At 39.5% G+C, this 20,774-nt stretch overlaps 1 protein-coding gene across 3 annotated transcripts in view; it reads left to right on the top strand.

Moving 5' to 3' along the window:
• The window catches only part of TAX1BP1 (Tax1 binding protein 1), a 93,122-nt gene extending 73,112 nt beyond the window's left edge, over window positions 1–20,010 (top strand). For all 3 annotated transcript variants that reach the window (XM_077811343.1, XM_077811342.1, XM_077811341.1), the window contains 4 exons: window positions 1,853–2,027; window positions 2,442–2,590; window positions 18,100–18,185; window positions 18,787–20,010. In XM_077811343.1, coding sequence (XP_077667469.1) covers window positions 1,853–2,027; window positions 2,442–2,590; window positions 18,100–18,185; window positions 18,787–18,988 — 612 coding nt within the window. In that variant the 3' untranslated portion in view covers window positions 18,989–20,010. The remainder of the gene's footprint in view (window positions 1–1,852; window positions 2,028–2,441; window positions 2,591–18,099; window positions 18,186–18,786) is intronic.
• Window positions 20,011–20,774: the final 764 nt, after the last annotated feature.

Below are 20,774 nucleotides of genomic sequence, written 5' to 3'. Positions count from 1 at the left end.
ATTCCGTGTTTTGCAGGGCGATTATTCATAGGTTGTCTTATCCTACTTCCCAATACATCTTAATCACAGTATGATAATTTTTGCAAGGCATTACTAATGGGGAGAGTAATGTTTGTTAAAAATATATAAGTACATTCATTCCATGTTGTATGAATGAACCAAGATGGAAGAGAGGATGTACATGAGAGGCATTCAGGACAGCTGTTTTATTTCATAAACGGTGACTTCAAATAATTTCAGTATAGAGTAAACTAGTTGGAAAATGAGAATATTTAACTTATTTTTTTTCTCAAAAGCAGCCCAAAAATGCTGTTGATACTGTTTTTCGTACAAAGGAATAGCCAAATACGTGGAATGTTTTTTTGTTTTTTTTTTTTAAAATATGTCTGTACCATATTTCTCTAATTCATAGAAAAGCTAAGTAAAAGTCAGGATTTTGATACGACTATTTATCTGGAGGGAATCATTTTTTAGCTGGAGGGAATCATTTTAAACAACACACATAAGGAGGAGTGCAACTGTAAAAATATTGTATGAAGCTTATAAAAGCTTGTAATGTAAATATCTATAAATTTGCTAGAACAATTCCAAGGAAGAATCAAAGTGCTCTGCTAGACTGAAACCATGATTTAAAAGGTTAAGCATAGTACAGTAAACAGCTTTTCAATTTATACTCCATTATCAGTGTTTGTTTATAAATGTCACTAAACATAGCATGCTAAAAATGTTCATTTGTAGTCTCTTCAAACCTATAAAATTACTTAGTTTCTGTTTTATTTACATACTTATATAGCCTTTGATTTTTAATCAGTCTCTACCCTAGCAGTCCAGCTTATAGCTAAGACTATTTTATAGCACCTTTTACAAGCACTTTGATGTACATTCTATTTTAATCTTAGGTGATGCTGGAATTAAAGTATTAAATGCCATCATGTTTTTAGCAAAAATGTTTCCATATTGTAGAAAAAAACTATAAGCATATGGGACATTTCCACTTTCGGAAAGTGTCTCGGACTTTTAGAAAATAGACGCTGCACTTTGAACTTCTTTTGTTTGCTCCTTGGGGTTTGTAAACAAACAGCCTACAAATTGTAGGGCAGAAAAAGTTAGGACAGCTTCCTACTTTTTCTCCAGTTACTTTTGTTTCTTCTCTCTAGCTTGAAATGAGTGGAATAAAGTCCCATCCATCTTAAAATTCTTCTCTTACTGAAAGCAAGAAACTTTAATCCAGTGGGCCAGAACCTCTGCTGGTATAAATTGGGATAGCTCCATTTAAGTCAACAGAGCTACCCCAATGTATACCAGTAGATGATCCATCCCAGTATATCTAGTAAGTTTTTAAAAATATTTCTCTTTTGATAGATGCATAGAGTATTGCATCAAGCCTATACCTGATAATTGGTGTGTTCCTTAAGTATAGTGTTTTTGAGATAGAACAGGAATTTTATTTGTGAATTGTTCACAATATGCACATCATCTCAGTTGTAAGGAGAGATCAGGTGGAAGTAGCAGAGCCTCTACGTGTTTTGTAGCTGATTTTTTTATTTGCTTTGCAAAAGTAGATATTTGTATGAACAATATTGGTGATTTGGCTTTTTTATTGAGTTTGCACCTATAGATAGAATTTCAAAATAAAATTTCTAATAAAAAAGTTATCAATAAATTTAAAAATGTAACAAAAAAGTCAACTCAGTCAAGTCATGAAAGGTGGATCTGAAAATTGGCATATAAAAATTAGAATTTTTTTAAAAAATTGAAGCTTTTAATTAAACTATTTATTTAATCAGAATTTAAAACATTTGATAATTTGACTTCATTTGTTAATTACATTTTTAAACTTTTTGTTAATTAGGAACTTGGCAGGAGTCCAGAAAATCAAGCTGCAAGGATAACTAAGGGACAGATTTCTCGGCAGGATTTACATTTTCTTAGTCCATACTCAGGGGAGAGTGGGCTGGTTCCTTCAGTGCCAAGTAGACTACCAGTGCTGCAGTATGGAAACCCTTATGCAATCCAGGAAACAAGAGGTTTGTAAAGTTTTATTTTCCTCAGCTTTTTTTTGTCTCACAATTTAAAAATAAAGGTGCCATTTTATTTATGTAGAGGCAGGACTGGACTGTTGATATCCTCGCATATAATATGTTTGTCAGAAATGGCTGGATTAATTAATAAGTCTGTCTACTCTTGTCATTAAAAGGGAAACTTTCAAGAGGACACAAGAACAATGGTGTACTCACACCAAAGTTTGTTCTAGTTGTGCATTCTGTGTAGCAGATTTTGGGCTTTGGTTGAGAACTCCCTAGTTGTATGAAATCTAAACTGAAAACATTTGAAGTTTTGATTTAATTATTATTTTGATATGACAAAAAGTGTACTAACTGTATTGAACAGAACTTTTTATGCAATAAATAAGAGGCCTGCTCTTCTGATTTTTATTTCAGATGGAGCAGATGGTGCTTTTTATCCTGAGGAGCTCCAAAGGCTGCCTGTAAGGACTTCCTCTTGGGAACTGGAAGACAATGTGGTCTGCAGTCAGCCTGCTCGCAACCTTAGTCGACCTGATGGTCTGGAAGACCCTGAGGATAGCAATGTAAGTTAGGTTACTTGTTCTTATTTTTTTCCTTCATTTATTAATCAGCATCCAGGAGTTAACAATTGCTTGGATATAGTGAGCATTTAAAAATTTTAAAATTCTGATACGCTTAAGCAGTCTTTAAATTTGGAACTGAAATTTTATTGAAAAATAGCTGAGCGCTATTTAAGGTGAAAAATTTGCACACAAATTGATGAAAATTCAAATCATAGAAATCTCTCTTGAATTCTAATACCAGTTTATTTTGGTTTTGGAGTCATAGCCTCTGATAACTTTTTTCTTTTTAAATATTAAAGCAAACTTATTTCAAGTCATATTGCTATTTCAGTATATAACCATATTCCTGTTCCTTAACGTTACATACACAGCCTTTCTTGTAGAAGATATATGTTTTTAATTCTCTCGCCAGTATGTGAAAACTTAATTGAAACTGAAGACAAGAGAGTGAGTTTGTGTGTGTATGGGGGTGGGGGGGGTGAGAAAACCTGGATTTGTGCTGGAAATGGCCCACCTTGATTATCATGCACATTGTAGGGAGAGTGGTCACTTTGGATGAGCTATTACCAGCAGGAGAGTGAGTCTGTGTGTGGTTTTTGGAGGAGGGTGAGGGGGTGAGAGAACCTGGATTTGTGCAGGAAATGGCCCACCTTGATTATCATGCACATTGTGTAAAGAGTTGTCACTTTGGATGGGTTATTACCAGCAGGAGAGTGAGTTTGTGGGGGGGGCGGAGGGTGAGAAAACCTGGATTTGTGCTGGAAATGGCCCAACTTCATGATCACTTTAGATAAGCTATTACCAGCAGGACAGTGGGGTGGGAGGAGGTATTGTTTCATGATCGCTGTGTGTATATAAAGTCTGCTGCAGTTTCCACGGTATGCATCCGATGAAGTGAGCTGTAGCTCACGAAAGCTCATGCTCACATAAATCGGTTAGTCTCTAAGGTGCCACAAGTACTCCTTTTCTTTTTGAAGACAAAACAAAAGCTGAAGGATTGTGTTACCCGTGTTTCTGAATTAAATGTTTAGCATATAGTTCAATGCAAGGTGTAAATTTATGAAGATAGTTTTGCAAGAGATACAGAACAAAAATAAATATTTAAACAGAATGGAAAATATTAAACAGTGAAACAATTTCCATTTTGGCCTTTTATAACCGCTAAAAGTTTGAAGTGGTAGAGACTGCTGTCTGTCATCTAAAACCAGGGTAAAGTAAAAATGGTATTGTTTGCTAATATACTTTCCAGGGCTTCGTAGTGTGACGCTTTCTCTGTAGAGGCGATGTGGGGGAGGGGAACAGAATCACCTCCCCCCTGCCACCGGTTTCTGTCAGGGTGGAAGTCGGGCTGAGCATAGCTGAGGGGGATGTGCCTGGGAAAGGCACCAGCACCTAGCTCCCCTGCTGAGCCCCACTCTGAGTTCTGTCCCTTCCTTGCCTGCAACTGCAGATACCTGCTGGGCAGTAGGTGTACAGAGCCCGCTCTGGCCCGCAGCAGGAAGGCTTTTCAGTACATACAGAACCTTTTAAATATTCATCCATCCATCTCTCAACAGTCATGAGACTCAGTATGACATAAACTTTTATTAGATACCTCACTTGACCCTCGTTGGATAAATACTACGAAAGCAATGTGTTAGATCTAGTGAGTTTGTCAGGCCTGTCAGGAGCTACTGTTACAGAAAAGTGAATGCTTTACCTGTTGGCATTAAGGAGTTTTTAGGATCAAACAGATCTTTTTTTAAGGAATGTTAGGAATTTTTTGTTTTATTTGGTTAGCTCAGATACTCTTGTATAAAAAAGAAAAAATGGGGTTTAGTGAACTGGTTTATGAAGAAAACTATACCCAAACTATATGTATGTTTTAATTTGAACAGTTGTTTTTACTGTGTTTCAGTTTCTAGATGCTCTTGCTACTTTAAGAAATATTTCAGAAATACTTTTCTACAAAGTATTGTGCTCTTTGCAAGTACGGTGGTATCATGACCTGTTTCTCATTTAGTCTAGTTTGCCACATTTAATTGCTATTAACCTTTGCAGAAACTGATCAGTGTACAGACAGGCATGATTTTAGCCTTGGTGCTCAGCACCTATAATGGAGAAAAATGTATTTCTTCCTCCTGCCTTTTGAACCCTATGTCCATTATTGTGAATAATTAGGGAAACTGTCAGAACTATTGCAGCCTATTTAAGGTCTAGAATATCAGCTTTGTGCTGTTGCCCACCTTTTCTTCACATTTTGCATATTTAATCTGATCATTCTTGGCATAGACATTGCTTATGACAAGCCCTTCTCTTCTTGAGTCATCTGCTGCAGTTTAATTAGCAGAGTGTTCTTCCTGATCTATGTGTTTTGCCCTTTCGCAAACCCCAGAGAAACAGTGCTAGAGTCTTGTGCTCATTTGCTGACACAGCTTAGGTTTCGTAATGAGATGGAAGGAGCCTAATATGCTCAAATAGGAAACAACTTCAGGTAAATGTGTCAAGAAGATGATACTTTTCTCACATCAAATCGCAATTTATATTTTAATACACTGTAAGAATTGATTTTCTTCCTATTTTCTGGCTGTCAAATGAAAATAGTCTGAGAATGGTAAAACATAATTAGTTTCCAAATAAGAGAGAGAGGGGATATATGTGAATAAGTCAAAATTCTTCTTTCAGTGCTTGCTCATGTCCATTCTATTATAGGTTACATTGTAGGTATGTGTGCTCGACACATGCACCAGTGCTACCACATCTCGTGGCAATCATGAGTCATTTCATATCTTTAAATCTCACTTAAAACCCTCCTTTTCTCTTTTTAGTTCCTCACTGAATCTCCCTGGAAAGAGTTTTGCATCAGTTTATTTTCAAATAGTGAGAAAAGACTGTTACTTTTCATAACGGTTGGTCTTTGAGATGTGCTGCTCAGATCCATTCCATTGTAGGTGCGTGTGCTCGACACATGCACCAGTGCCAGAAGTTCTTCCCTCAGTGTATCCGTAGGGGACCAGCTCTGGCGCCCTCCCGAGTGGCGTGCATATGCACTGGTATAAGGGGCACCACCAGCTCCCCCATCCCTCAGTTTCTTCTTATTGCCAGTGATGGTGCTGGAATGTCTCCTTGCCTCGGCAAGCTTTCCTATCTCAACTGTGCCTAGTAGCGAATTCGTTGTATATGGTTGTTAAAGTTGTACTGTAAATAGCTCCCTTAGTGTAAAGTTAGAATTAGTTAGTTAGTCCTGGACTTAGCCTAGAGACAGGGCATGCCCTGGTCCCCAGGCTTCAAGCCTTTTGACAGCTGCAAAAAATCTATGCCAGTCAGTGATCTCCATAGAAGCTGCCTGAGGTGTTTAGGGAAACCCACATGAGTGACAAGTGTTGCATTTGCAAGAGCTTCAGGCTGCAGATCAAAAAGGAGTGGGACATTCATCCTCAAGCGCTCCTTATGAAGTCTGCCCTCACACCGGCCTCAGAGCTGACAAGATTGGACTCTGCTTCAAGTACCGTGGCCTCAGTGTGGAGCACGCTGCTGGCACCAACTGCTGACCGGTGCTGATCCCTATCCCCAGTACTAGCTAAAAAAGCAAAGAAGGGCCAGGAGAGGATGTTCTCATACATCTGTAAAGGGAGGGAGAGAGCTGGAGGAGAGCAAAGACCCATGTGGGGTGGCTCTGCCCCTCCAGACGCTGGCCAGGCTCCAGCTCTCATTGAGCTGTTGAGCCCACTTCCAGACCTGCTCGCCACTATGGGAAGCGGCAGAGCACTCGGCACCTAGTGGTGCCGTTCATGCCAGCCAGTGAGGTGCCCCATATGAGGGGTAAACCTGCCCTGGGACCCTTCCAGTGGTCTCCATCAGTGCGGCACCACTCACCGTTGCAGGGGGCACCCTGCCAGCGCTTGCCTGAACAGCACCACCAGCCCCTGGATGCGGATCAGCTTACTTGCTAGAGTTTCCGGTGTCGGTCCCTGGACTTTAGGGTAGCGTTCCTCAGGGTCCCAGTGTCAGTTGCTGGTGGTCTGGTGCAGATCTGCAGAGGCACGTCACCAGTCTCCAGAGTCTCAGTGCTGGGAGCGTCCAATCCTCGGCACTGCTCCGGTGGGTCGAGACACCAGTCATTGGAGTCCCATCGTCGGTCTCCGGATCACCAGTAATGATCACTGCGAGCATGTCCACGGTCTCAGAGATGTCGATCCTCTCACTCCTGGTCCTGGTCTACGGAGTGGCAAAGTGTAAGGCGCTGATTGCCGGGGTATTGTCGCTGATCCGCCGAATGCTGCCGGTCACCGGAATCACAGCATTGAGAGCCATTGTCCCGGTGCAGGTCCCCAATGGAGGTCCACAGAGAGAGCCAACAGGAATTGGGTAGACAGGTGGCCTCGGTACTGTTCTGGTCCTCCAGACAAGCATCTCCCTCCTTGGGCTCTGACAGTGAGGAGGAAGTATATAGAGCACGAGGAGGAGGACCTGCCTGCAAGCCATGGTCACCCACAGGGGACATTGGCTTTCCCCTCTGGGCCACCAATGGCCGCCTGGCCCCAGGACCAGTGGCTGGCCCCCTGGCAACTATGGAACCCCAACCGTTGCAGGGGCATCAGTCAGTCTCAGGGGCAGCCGAAAGGCAGTCGGAGGCTGTCTTCTTCCCGCCACCTAACTCGGACGCGGAGTCAGAGTAAGCTCCCCAGGGACAGCCAGCCTCAGCCGAGGCTCCTTTGGCAGAAACGGTGGAGTGGGCAGACCCACCTGTACCTGCCTCCTCTTCATCTCTGCCAGATGAGGCGATAGCGGGGCCTTCTCACGCGGTCCCCCAGGATGATGCCAGAGCCCACCAAGAGCTTTCAAAGACGGTGGCATCAAACTGGGGCTGGAAGCAGAGGAGGTGGCAGAGCCCTCAGACTCCCTGTTCAATGTATTAAGTACAGCAGCCCCCCTCCAGTTTGGCATTGCTAGTACATGAGGGAGTGGTGAAACTAATCAAGGCCCTCTGGCAGATACCCTTCTCCCTGCCCCACATCTCCAAGCGAGTGGAAAGAAAGGATTATGTCACCTCTAAGGGTTATCTTTATACCCATCCTGCCCCATGCTCACTGGTTGTGTCAGCAGCCAGTGAGCACAATAGACAGGTCCAACCGGGATCAATGGCTAAGAATAAGATGGCAACAAGGCTCGATCTCTTTGGTAGAAAAACTTATTCTACGTCCGGCCTCCAGCTGAGAGTGCCCAACCATCAGGTCTTGCTTGGCTGCTATGATTTTAGTATTTGTCAGTCCATGGCTAAGTTCATGGACTCCCTGTCAGAGGAGTCCAGGAAGGAATTCTCTGCTGTCCTTGATGAGGGCAGGGCTGTGGCTAGGGCTGCGGCCAGGGCTGCGCTCCAAGTGGTCTCGGATGCAGGAGTTTCTGCGTCTCAGACCATGGTTTCAGCTATTTCTCTAAGGCATGCATCCTGGTTGCAGTCGGGCCTGTCAGTGGAGGTTCAGCAGTCCATCCAGGACCTCCCATTCCGTGGCCTGGGACTGTTCTTGGAACAGACAGACAGTAAATTACATGGCCTAAAAGACTCTAGGACTACCTTGTGCTCTCTGGGCCTTTACACTCCGGGGCTTGAGAAGAAGCAGTTTAAGCTGCAACAGTCCTGCAGGTTCAGGACCCAACCTCAACCAGAGCCCTTTCAAAAGAAGGGCAAGGGCTATAAGCACTGGCAGACCATCAGCTGGCCCCCTCAGCTCACTCGAGCTCTACCCGCAATCAACTGGGTAATAAGCAGGAATTTTTGAGGGTGCGCTCAAGGGCAACCTTCCAGCCTGTGTCCTGGATCCAGCACCTCTGCTTTTTTCCAACTGTAAATAGTGGCAGGGGAGAGAAGATAGTACCTGAGTTGTGTGTGCTTGTATGAAACTAAATGGCTTTGATATCTGGGAAACAGGATGGTGCAAGCCAACAAACTGGTTTGAAAACCAGCAGGACAGTGTTTGAATTTCAGCCTGTAAATGTGGTAGAAGATGGTTGTCTTACTGCTTTGACTGAAAGAGTAGTCTGACCACCACATTATAGCCTCCCCAGTCTCACCCCAGAACTACTTATCTTGAGAAACAAAGTAAAGAGCTTGAGGGAATTATAGTAGTCCTGATAGTAAATGGTAAGAGTGCTCATTCTGACAGTGTTCAAGTCTACTTTTATCTAGTAGCCAAGAATGGGTGGGAAAAAATTCATGGTCAAGGTTGATTTGAGATTTTTTGACTTAGGTCTGAATTAGAGACTTACAGAAGAAGTTGCATAGGCAGTCAAAGCAACTGACTATCCTTTTCCCTCCCCCCTGAATTCCTGTGTGGTGGTAGCTACTTAAACCAAACTTTACACAGGTGGTTGGTTACTAATTGTTTTTCATTTTCTGGGTGTCCAGCTTGATACCATGGTTTGCAGAGCTGCTGAGTTCTCACAGCTGCAACTGAAGTCAATGGAGCTCTGCTTTGAATGTATTTATAAAATCCTATATAATGCTGAATTAGGATCTGATTTTTCAGAGTAGATGTATCAAATTGGGCACCCAAAATTAGAGGAAACTTTTGACCCAAATCTCTCTGTCCCTCAGTTCCCCTCTGTAAAATGGGAATTACGCCCTTTCACTTCAGAGGGGTGTTCTGAAGATAAATAAAATGTTTGTGAAGCACTTGAATGCTATAGTGAAGAGTGCCATAGAAACGCCCATGAGTGGCTTTTGAATAATATGCAGCAAAGTCATGAGGCCACACACAGAACAATGAGGATAAATAGAATATTTAATAGCTGCTAAGTGAGCACCATCCATCCTGTCCACTGAATGAGGCAGGAGCCTTGTGGAAAAAATGTGAGATCATGTAACTAAAGATCATATCATATAATAGATAGGCACAAGGGCAGGGGTTCTCAAACTGGGTGTTGGGACCCATCAGGGGGTCACGAGGTTATTACATGGGGGGTCGTGAGCTGTCAGCCTCCACCCCAAACCCCGCTTTGCCTCCAGCATTTATAATGGTGTTAAATATATAAAAAAGTGTTTTTAATTTATAAGGTGGGGGTTGCACTCAGAGGCTTGCTAAGTGAAAGGGGTCACCAGTACAAAAGTTTGAGAACTACTGCATAAGGAGGTGAATTAAGATACCACAGGGCACTTTTTTCTGACATTTCCTAACTCATCAGATGTCAGCGTTGTTTCATTATCTGTTTCTTCTTGGTCCAGGTGGGGCAGTTTGTACTGGATATTGTATCCTCCAAGAGGCCGATGGAGACAAGAAAACAGACAATGACTCCTAGTCTTAAAATGCGTGTTAGGGAATGATCCTGCATTGGTATACATATGGACTAGATGTTCTAGGTCCTTTCCTTCCCAAATTTGTGTGAATCCTTGATAGAGACTAGGTCTGACTAAGCTCTCTAGTTCAGTTTCTAGCAAGTGGGTAAGCCTCTCCGATGGAGAATACTTTGAAATAAGAATGTTGGTAAAAGGACAAGTAAAACAATGGTTGCTGCTTTGTTAAGAATACAATCTAAAAATACTAATGAAAGAAGCCTTTCAGGAAAATTTGCTATTTACAATGTCTAGCTTTGTTACGTGTAAAATGCATAACCTCTGCACAAACAGATATTTCGGAAACGTGGTATTTTAATAGCCAATAGGATACTGTAATTCCTGGGTATAAAATATATATGAAAGAAACATTATCTTGATTAGGTGGTGTAGTAATACTACACAAAATATTCCATAGAAACTTCCAGAAATTATAGAAACGAGGAGTACTTGTGGCACTAACAAATTTATTTGGGCATAAGCTTTCGTGGGCTAAAACCCACTTCATCCACCACTCTAGAATCTGTCAGAAATTATATTTTTCTGGTAGAGCAGATCTTGAGGTAGAATCGGCGTGTAAGCCCATATCATAGGAATACAAATACAATATTTTGGGTGCATTACTGCTCTCTAACTTGGTCATCTTTAAAAAGTTGGAGAGATCAGAGAAGCAGTAATTCTTTTTGAGTAATAGTAATGGATAATTTCATCTTATTCTCGTGCAGACACCATAGTTAATCATACGTTTTAGAGTTCAGTTTACCAAGAGCTTTAAACTTTTATTTTATAAAAATCTTATTGTGATGGAAAACATAAAATATTTGAGCTTTGAATTTTCATGGTGGTTTAATGAAAAATGAATTGATACAGAGAAGTAAGAGTTCAGAAATCAGCCCTTTAGACATTTTTTGTACTAGATTTTCTGTTTTTTTGGGGGGGAGGGGGGAAAGAGACTTTTTGCAAGTAATCTAAAGCACTCTGGGACCTGTCATTTGTCCACATCATTGCTCCTCTTGTGCAGATTCCTAGAATATCAGGTATGCATAGGTGGTGTTTGGCTATAGAGCATTTTACAGTATTTTCGCCATAACGGAGAATATTTGCACCAAGGCAAACCCTTTGAATTTGATGACAAATTCAGCAGGTGGTACAAATGCCATCACTCACTCCCAGGGAGGGAAGGACAGAGAAACAACCTCCTCCCTCCTTCTCAAATATCCCTCTAGCCTAGAGGAAATTCCCTGAGCAGGGAAGAGGAAACCAGGAGTTAAAATCTTACCTCTTCTAATTTCAGTTGACATTCCCGTACAATTCTCTACTCTTAGGATAGGCTAAGTCCATGAACCCTAATCTAGAAGACTGTCAGGGGAGAGCTGTTAACACTTGCCCCCATTTCCATTTTCGAATAAATTAGCAGAGAGCTTATGCAACGTCATTGCTGGCCTGTAACTCCAGTTTTATTCACAGCATCACGCTGCCTTTCAGAGTCACTAGACAAGTTTGGAATGTCCTAGCTCTAATCATCATAAATCACACTTCTCCCCCAAAACCAGGGATAGAATTGAGGATTCCTTATTACAAATGTTCTAGTGTTAAGTAGTAAATAGTTGCAACTCACTAAGAGTGGGAAAAAGTGTATGACAAGTTTTCCACCAATGGCTGGTCTACAGAGGGACTAGCAGTTCCATCTGTCTTTCAGTCTACCACAAAACTTAAGCAGTGACCTCTGCAATGTTACAATGGAATAACCTTTCAAATACATGGAATATATGACAGTCAGATGTGCTGATCTGTTAGTATAATTGATATAAAAGCATATGAGACCACTGTTAAGGTTTTGCACTTTGAGTGCAAATTTCATGAAGATGGGATATACTTGGCTTTTTGGTATCTGCTGGAGACAGAAGGAGAGAGCTTTATGAAGTGTTGAAGTATGTTATCAAAAGCATTGTAGGCAATATGGGAGTGGAAATAAATGCGGAGCGTTTCCCCTTAATTTCTTATTTCCATTCTTTTAAGGTTTTGGGTGAATGGAACATGTCCTGCTTCAACCTTAACTCCTACAAAACATAGTTTTGTTAATTCATGTGTAGATTAGGTTGAACAGCACATCAGGACCGATTTCAGAAACTGTTGCTTGATGTCAAATGGTGTTGTCTTGGCACATCTTAGTCTGGCACATACAAGAGAGTCTGCTCTTGACATAGACCTTTATAACAAATTGTTCTAGGACCGACAGTTGGTGCTAAGTTACTAAGTAAGAGTGACAAGAATATAATTACAGGTTTCAGAGTAGCAGCCCTGTTAGTCTGTGTCCGCAAAAAGAACAGGAGTACTTGTGGCACCTTAGAGACTAACAAATTTATTAGAATATAATTGTTAGACATCTGAGAGAGGAAATCATTCCTAGAGGCATGTAGATATAAGAAGAGTGCAAGATACAAGAGATTTTTATTAATGATATAGTTGGTTAGTCTTATTTAGGAAATGTAGAACTGATCCCAGCTTGCAGTGTGCTCAGAGTAACTTCCTGAAGAATGTTGTTAGTCACAGTAGGTATGTGGGTAGCAAGATGAGAATTTGTGGCCACCAGAAATCGTCAGGACTTTTTTCTGGAATGCGTCCAAAACGGCCTTTCCACCTCAACTAGTCAAAAAGACCCTCCTCTACCTGCCAATCTTCTCCTTGCTGCCACTTCTCCAGATCAGGGATCTGCAAGGAGAAGCTCTGTTTAGCCGCTGATGAGGAAGAGCTGCCTTGGAGCCCAGACTGGCTGATCACAAAGATGCAGACTTGACTGCACAGAGTGAGGCAGGACATCTGCTCAGGATAGGAGGGACTGAGGGAAAACACACACACTTATTTCAGTCCTTTTGTGCAAAGCACAAATGACTAGTATAGTCACCAGTTGTAAGGGTGAATAGATGTGACCTCCTCAGCAGTCAGCACAGGATCAGTATTGTTCAATTTACTGTCACATGTTAACGATCTGTAAAGCTCTCTGGGACCACCAGGCTTTTATGAGTGTGTGCAAAGCACCAAACACAATGAGGCCCCAATCCTGTTTTGGACTATGGGAGTGACTCATACTTTTTTTGACCTTTTGGATTTAGCATTCCTCATCCACCTGCTCCTTAGCAGGTCATACAAAACCCACAAACCCACTCATTTACTTGTATCATCTTCCACAGTAATAATAAAAAAAGGACAATGCACATAAAAGATAACATGTAAAACAAATTAAAGAAATAGTTTATGCACAGTGGAACTTGTGACAAGTTATGTGGGGGATAAATAGTTCATTAAATTTTTTTTAAAAAGGGTGGCATGTACATTCCAGTGACAGTGAGGGTATGTCCTCCAGTGATTACTGTCTGACACTTTCTGTATTGTAAATTGAACTGTATTCCACTCATTTGTGCTTTTAGTCTCTGAATGCTTTTGGGCAAGAATTGTTTATCCATGGGATAGTGACCAGTTGTAACGTGCTATGCATGCCTTACAACTCAGTATAAATTATTATAATTTATATGGCTAAAATAGGCATCTTCAATTACATTGGCTGGGAGAAATTGGGAACTAAATTACTGTGAACTTTCCATTCCTGTGTGTATTCCACGGTTCAGTCAGGTGCATTATGGGCTTTTGGCCTACGCCTGATTTAGGCAGTTATTGAGATCAGGATATTAGATTAGATGGGACACTTGTTACATTTTTCCATTGTTCCAAATTACTCCAAGAAAGAAGATAACACTAGAGAACATGTTCATTCTCTTTTTAGTATGTCTTGGTTAATAGTTGATTCTCTACAGGTCAACATTCAGGACAATTTGATTCTGTAGTATTTTGAAATGAAAATGATTGTGGAAATGGCCTCAGAGTATGAGGTAAAATCCTCAAATAGAGAATCTTAATTCTTCTTCAGGTTGTATCCCTTTGAGTGCTCTGCTTCACATGCGCATGTGCCCCAGTGCCTTTAATTGGAGATTTGTTAGCAGTGATCATTCAGCCCATACGTGCACCCTACACACTGAGGATATATAGGGCTGTGCAGGTGAATTGCCCTCAGATCCTTCACAGTTGCCTTCAGCCTGAGATGGACTGTCAAGCATGCCAGCTTTTATTGAGTGCCTTAATGTTGTTACATAGCATACAATTTCTTTTCATTTATCATTTTTACAGTGCAAATATTTGTAATAAAAAATAAAGTGAGCACTGTACACTTGGTATTCTGTGTTGTAATATAAATCAATTTATTTGAGAATGTAGAAAAACATCCAAAATATTTAATAAATTTCAGTTGGTATTCTATTGTTTAACATTGTGATTAATCGACAGCCCTAATTATTAATACAGACAGCAAAAATAAACAGCACAAGAAAATATAGAGAACTGTTAACTTGAGTAATGATCAATGACCTATAAGGTCGAGAACTCAAGAGCAAAATTCATAATTACTAGATAGAGAAATGTAAAACAAATGCTAAAGCAAAATTTTATATACTGTGGAGAGTAAATGTTGATGTGTTCAAGGAATTCTTTAAACCAGGTGAACCCTCAATATAAAGATTATAATTTGTTAATTCTGATAAAATCTAGTTTTCTGTGGGATGTGTTAATAGGGCAGAAATGCACATGCAGTGAAGCTGAACCTAAGGCACAATCCACTGTTCACTGATACAGCTTCCACAATTGAACAGGAGGCATTGGCTAGCTTTACGAGTAATTAATACATGGTGCAGAGCATACATATTCAGTATGCACTATTCTATATATTTTAATGTTTGCTGGAAATATATTTACAAGTATAATTGGTTTTTCTTTTGTGATATTAAAAAAACAGTAGAATTTATGGTACACCAAGCTTTGTGTGTAATAATAAATCCTCTCAGTAATTATCTAATGTTTCTTTACAGACAGTTATGCTTTAATAGTAAGCACATTAACGATTCCTTTCAGGACTGCACAAGTGCTCTTTCTAAAGTAAAAAGAAAAGGAGTACTTGTGGCACCTTAGAGACTAACCAATTTATTTGAGCATAAGCTTTCGTGAGCTACAGCTCACTTCATCGGCTGCATGTAGCTCACGAAAGCTTATGCTCAAACAAATTGGTTAGTCTCTAAGGTGCCACAAGTACTCCTATTCTTTTTGCGAATACAGACTAACACGGCTGCTACTCTGAAACCTTTCTAAAGTAGATAGCATTAACTGTAATTTGTGTAACTGGAATGATGAAGGTGGGGGGGGTCTCTTTGCTCATCTATAATTGTTAACATACAGCTAGTAGTAATTAACTCCTTCATCTTTAGTACTCTCTGCTAAGGACATTTTGAATTAATATTTATTACTGGTAAATCCTGATTGCTGACCCTAAGAAGTCAAATAGAGTAACAGTGTGATTATGATTCATAGCTTCTGAGCATGTTTTCTGGTTTGGTGCTCTGCACTAAACAAAGAATATATGTAAGCATGGAAGAGAGGGAGTATAGGAGCAGAACTGATCACAAAACAGATTTTCTGTTCTGTGAAAAAATTCGATATTTTGAAAAACATTTAATGCCAAATCAGGATAAATAGCAAAAATTTAGAATTTTTCACAAAATTAAATTCTGAAAACAAAGTGTTTTGAGTCACTTGAAACATTTTGTTTGCTTTCAGCCCTTTATTTATTTATTTATTTAGTGCGTGCATGCACATGCGTATGTAAAGTGAATTTGAAAACAGTCATTTTGAAACCAACAGTCAAAGCCTTTAATTTCAAAAGGGGGTATTTTGACATTTTTCAAAATGTTATTTTCCAATTTTAAAAAATACCAAAGTTTTGTCAGTGTATATATTTTGGCGAAAAACTGCAGTTTTGTCGAAACTGCATTTACTGATGGAAAACAGTTGGAACAAAATTTTTTTGACCAGCTCTATTGAAGAGCCCTATTGCTAGGGGGAAGTGCCATCTGCTTCACTATCTAGAATACTTTAACAGAGCCAGTGAAATAATGCCAAGTGTCCAAGAAATGGCCTTCTAGCTATAAAAATGAAAGGATTATAAAGGAAGTCAGTTTTAAGGGATTTAAATTAAACTAGGTATGTATTTGCCATATAAATATGCATGTGTAGAGAAATTGTTTTTATTTTCTCATGGTAAATATTTAAACTGTAATGTGGAACAGTTCTGATTTGCTCAGAACATGATTTCCTCACGTTTGTGTCTGTGTGTATGTCTGTGCTCTGGTCTACACTGGGGTGGGGGGAAATAGATATAAGTTAAGCAACTTCAGCTATGTGAATAACTTAGATCGACTTACTGTGGTGTCTTCACCGTGGTGAGTCGACTGCTGCCATTCCCTCATTGATTCTGCCTGTGCCTCTCATGGTGGTGGAGTACAGGAGTTGACGGGACAGCGGTCGGGGGTTGATTTATCGTGTCTGGTCTAGACTAGACGCTATAAATCGATCCCCACTGGATCGATTGCTGCCCGCTGATCCGGCGGGTAGTGAAGACATACCCTGTGTGTGTTTTCAGCAATAACAACCTTTTACTATGTAATGTTGAAACACTTTTTAGATATTAACCAGTAGTTTTTCTCTATTAATAATTAAACTCTGTTCATTGGTAACAAAAGGAACAAATAGTGCTTTTACAATCCATATGCCCCTCTACTGCAGGTGCTAGGCAAGAATGTTATATAGGAAAACATGTCTGTCTCTAGCATCTGCTGCAGTAAGCCCCACTAGCTGCTTAATGAAAATGTTAAATGGTTGAAATTAAGCAGCTGTTCAGAGAGTGAGGAGGAGAAAACTATGGAAGGAATCTCCAAATCTGTCTAGTTTCCATTAACTTTTCTTGAGAACACTGCGTAGTAATTAAAAAAATAAGAATAAAGAACTCAGTGCAATTTGAATGTAGGTATGAGTTGTCTGTGCAAAGTAGACATGCAGTTGCACACAGCTTTTGTACATGAATTTTTGAAAATCAGGCTCCTAGTGTCTTTGTTCACACTTGTGTTGAGTATTAGGAGAAAAATGATCTAGGAGATTGGATTCCAGAATGTTTTACAGGTTTTGCTGAGGCTTTTATAAATAAGCAGAATTTACTTAGAAAAGCTTCTTGGTTTCTGTATCCATTTGCAGAATGGAACTGAGAGGATATGTAGTAGGCTTGTTCTTCATACAGTATCAAAAACATGCACAACTCTAATTTTTCTTTTCTTCTCCCTTAAGGTTTTTCTTTGTATCTTGTTTCCTTCACCTGTGTTATACAAGAGCAGTGGTGGAAACAAATCCTAAATTTGTGACATTATGATTGATTAAAAAACAAAACACAGCACTTCCCTAGTTTCTGCACCTGTCAGAAAGAAACTGTCAGAACTAAGGATTGCAGTACCGGGATGGGTTATCCTGCAGCTTATTCAGTTTGAGTTTCACATCACAGACAGATTTTTTGGGTGTATTCTCCAGTGGCAGACCTGATTGGGGCTAACTCTTAATAGAAGCTCTGAGGCAAACCTGATTGTCTATCAGCATAGTGATCCCCATCAGTGCCTGCTGCAGCTGTTTATGTGCTGTTAGTGTTCATGAAATGAGGACACCACTGACAGCTGATGAGAGGAAGCAGCCAAACAGGGCAATTTAGCTGATGTGCCTGACTGCAGTGTGAAATGTGTGACATGCTTGGCTGGCAATAGGAGCATATACAGATCACTCAGAACGGACTGTTGGGAAGCAAGAATGTGAATCTAAATGGATGGGTTTTTTTTTTCCCCACTGAAATTCAGATTGACAGATTAAGAGTCTAACTTGACATCCTATTATCTAGAATTTTATTTCTGAATTTTAGTCCTTCATAAAATGTTATTGCGCCTTATAGTCTGGTGCCCTGCATTTGGTTTAACGTAGGATTTTTGTTCTGATATGGTCCCAGGCATTTGGAGTTAGATGACCAATGTATTTCCTTAATAAATGTATTAGTAGAAGTGTTCCAGTATGACTGGCACAGATTTATAGTGTATCATCAAAAGGCAGTTTGTTCAGCTTTTAATATTCATTAACAAGTTTCTTGGTTTTTATATATTTCAGTAAAAATAGTGTTTCAGGAGGTCCAAAGTAAAAGATGAAAATCTAGTCCCCAAGTTTTCTCTAAAGATGTTGGAGAGAACACGTTTTCTTGCAGATATTTTTAATAACCCTGCACATTTTTTCATAGGATGATGATGAGACTATACCTTCTGCTCCTGATCCTCCAAGTCTTCTCTTACATGAGCGTGGAACAGGTTTTTGTTTTGACTCCAGGTAAATTTGTCATATCTTTCAGGATGGTCATCAACTCAAAGAAAAAATGTTACTGTTCAGAACTTCCAAGTAGTGTTCATTGTTACCAGGGAATTTACTCTTAGATGTGCAATTTGGAGGACTGTTGGCATTATGCCTCATTTCACAGAACATGATGATAGTTTTGGTGCATGAATGAACATTTTTGTTCTTGCTGACCTAATTGTGAGCCTAAGTTAAGAACTTTTATAAAGTGTTATGTTTGCTAAGAGCAGAGTAAGCATTTATGAGCAGAGAGAATGATTTCCTAAGAACCTGCTTAGCCATTAAGACATTCAGTAGATTTTGCATTCAGTAGTAGCTGGAATTATGTAACCTTTTTGACGCCATGTTATTTTGGAATTTCAATATAAAACTATTTTAACTGTATTGAACATTTCAGCTAATGTCTGTTCTAATTAAAACAGTTACTTGGATACTTAGAGGGCTAAACCAGCTCCCATTTAAATCAGTAGCAAAACTCCCATTAACTTCAGCGGCAACAGGATCAGACCTTTATTTCTCAGCTTTACTCAATGATACCTTGGGTCAGTGTTTCATTTTCTTTTTTCTTTCTCCCAAGTTTTGATGTGCACAAGAAGTGTCCCCTTTGTGAAGTGATGTTTCCGCCTAACTATGACCAGAGCAAGTTTGAAGAACATGTCGAAAGTCACTGGAAGGTGTGCCCCATGTGCAGTGAGCAGTTCCCTCCTGACTATGATCAGCAAGGCTTTGAAAAGCATGTGCAGACACACTTTGATCAGAGTGTTTTAAATTTTAACTAGATAAGTATAAGTAATTTTTGTTTGGGGTTTTTTGCAGTCAAGCTTATAAAACATCTCCAACAGGCAGTCCACCTATAGAAAAGAGAATGCAGCTTTCATATAACTTAATGCAGATATCTAAATGCTACTTTCAGTATACAATACTCTACAGTGTAATTGGAGTTAAGGTAAATCTTTGGCCTGTCAGCATTTGTCAGGTTAGCCTCTCTTAATCTAATATTCTATAAGAAGAAAACCCACCTTGTATATGTGTCTGTGTTTTTCCCCTGTTTAGTAAAAACGGTAAGGACACAGGGAGAACTTGAACGTGATTGGCCTCAGAAACCAAGTCCAATTTCTTGGTGCTGTTCAGTTATACAGAATGACCGGAGGTTTCTCTTGACCATGATAATTGGAGCATGATTAAATATGAAAACTTAATGTGTAATAAAAGGATGTTTCTCATAGTAATCTTGTGAAGTATTTCTTTGGATAAATATTGATTCAGAACATTACATAACTTATCCTATGAAAATATAGTTTTCTAATCTACTTCAGAAATGTAATGTAGTTGCATGTATTGAGAGACTACATGCTTGCAACAAAAAATTAATTTATGGCAAATACTTTACTTTTACTTATAAAATGTTTGTCTTAGAGGATAACTTTAAATAAAGTACATTTATGCTTTAAGGAAATATTTTTATGAATTGAAAGGAACTGTTATGCTTAAAAAATAATTGTTTAAAAATCACTACCATTCAGTTGCATTTAGTAGAAAATATGTTTTCATACTGAATCAAATAGTGAGTTGTGTTCTTTTTGGACTAGGGTTTTTAAAATCTTTGACCTCTTAATTTTGCACATTCTTTCCAATATGTAACTATCAGTATGTATATCTAAAAACATTTTATATTTAAAGAATTACTTTAAAATATGTACTATATAAAGCAAGAAAGTAATTTGTTCCTTTGGATAAAATAATTTGCTTTTCACCTGTTGTACAGTAGTCTTGTTGCATTAAAGACAAAATTGTTCATGGAGTCTGTGGTGTTCTCTCCCTCCCCCCCTTTCTTTAACCAATTAAAGTAGTAAATTATGTAATTTACTTCTTAAAAAGTGTTGCTTAGCTGGAGTAAGAGAGAACTTACTCTCATGAATGCTTATTTGCTGCTTTTTTCAGAAGAGAAGACCTGAACAATTGTGTTGTCAGTAGTTCCCTTTTTCATTTATATGGCCAGTGTTTAATAAGAGATTGGATTTTCCCAACTAAAGCTGGTCGTCATGGACGAATTACATCTGAGTATGCAGCCACTACATCGTCAGTTCTCCATGTTTTCTTTTAAGTCTTGCAATTCTGTTGAGGAAATTAGAATTGAGGAAAACTAGTACTGTCGAGGCTTCTTAGAAAATTTGTACTAAAATCAGTGCTCAGTATTTTGTTATACTACTTATGTGATTCTTATTTACTAGTATATAAAATATATATAAACTGAACACATTTTAAAGATAAAATTATTAGTAAAGGCACAGCAAGTCTTGTTATGGCTGTGTGGGCTATCAAAGTCTGAAAACCACCTCAGAACCCAAGTTTGTCTTGAAGCAGATTCAGGACTGGTAGAACTTTGTCTTGCAAAAATTAAGGTGTCTTCTCTGAGTAGTATCCCAAGGGATGCTGTGCTTCAGGTGCACATGCACCTCTTCAGCTCTTGATAGATTTTCAATTAGAAGTGTCTGGCCTGTGCATGCACCCAATGCCTCCTCATGCCAGATACCGATGCAATATAAGGATGAACGGTTCTCAGTT

The sequence above is a fragment of the Eretmochelys imbricata genome, chromosome 2, assembly GCF_965152235.1.
Source record: "Eretmochelys imbricata isolate rEreImb1 chromosome 2, rEreImb1.hap1, whole genome shotgun sequence".
Taxonomy (NCBI): domain Eukaryota; kingdom Metazoa; phylum Chordata; order Testudines; family Cheloniidae; genus Eretmochelys; species Eretmochelys imbricata.
This window is presented reverse-complemented; position numbering and strand designations above follow the sequence as displayed.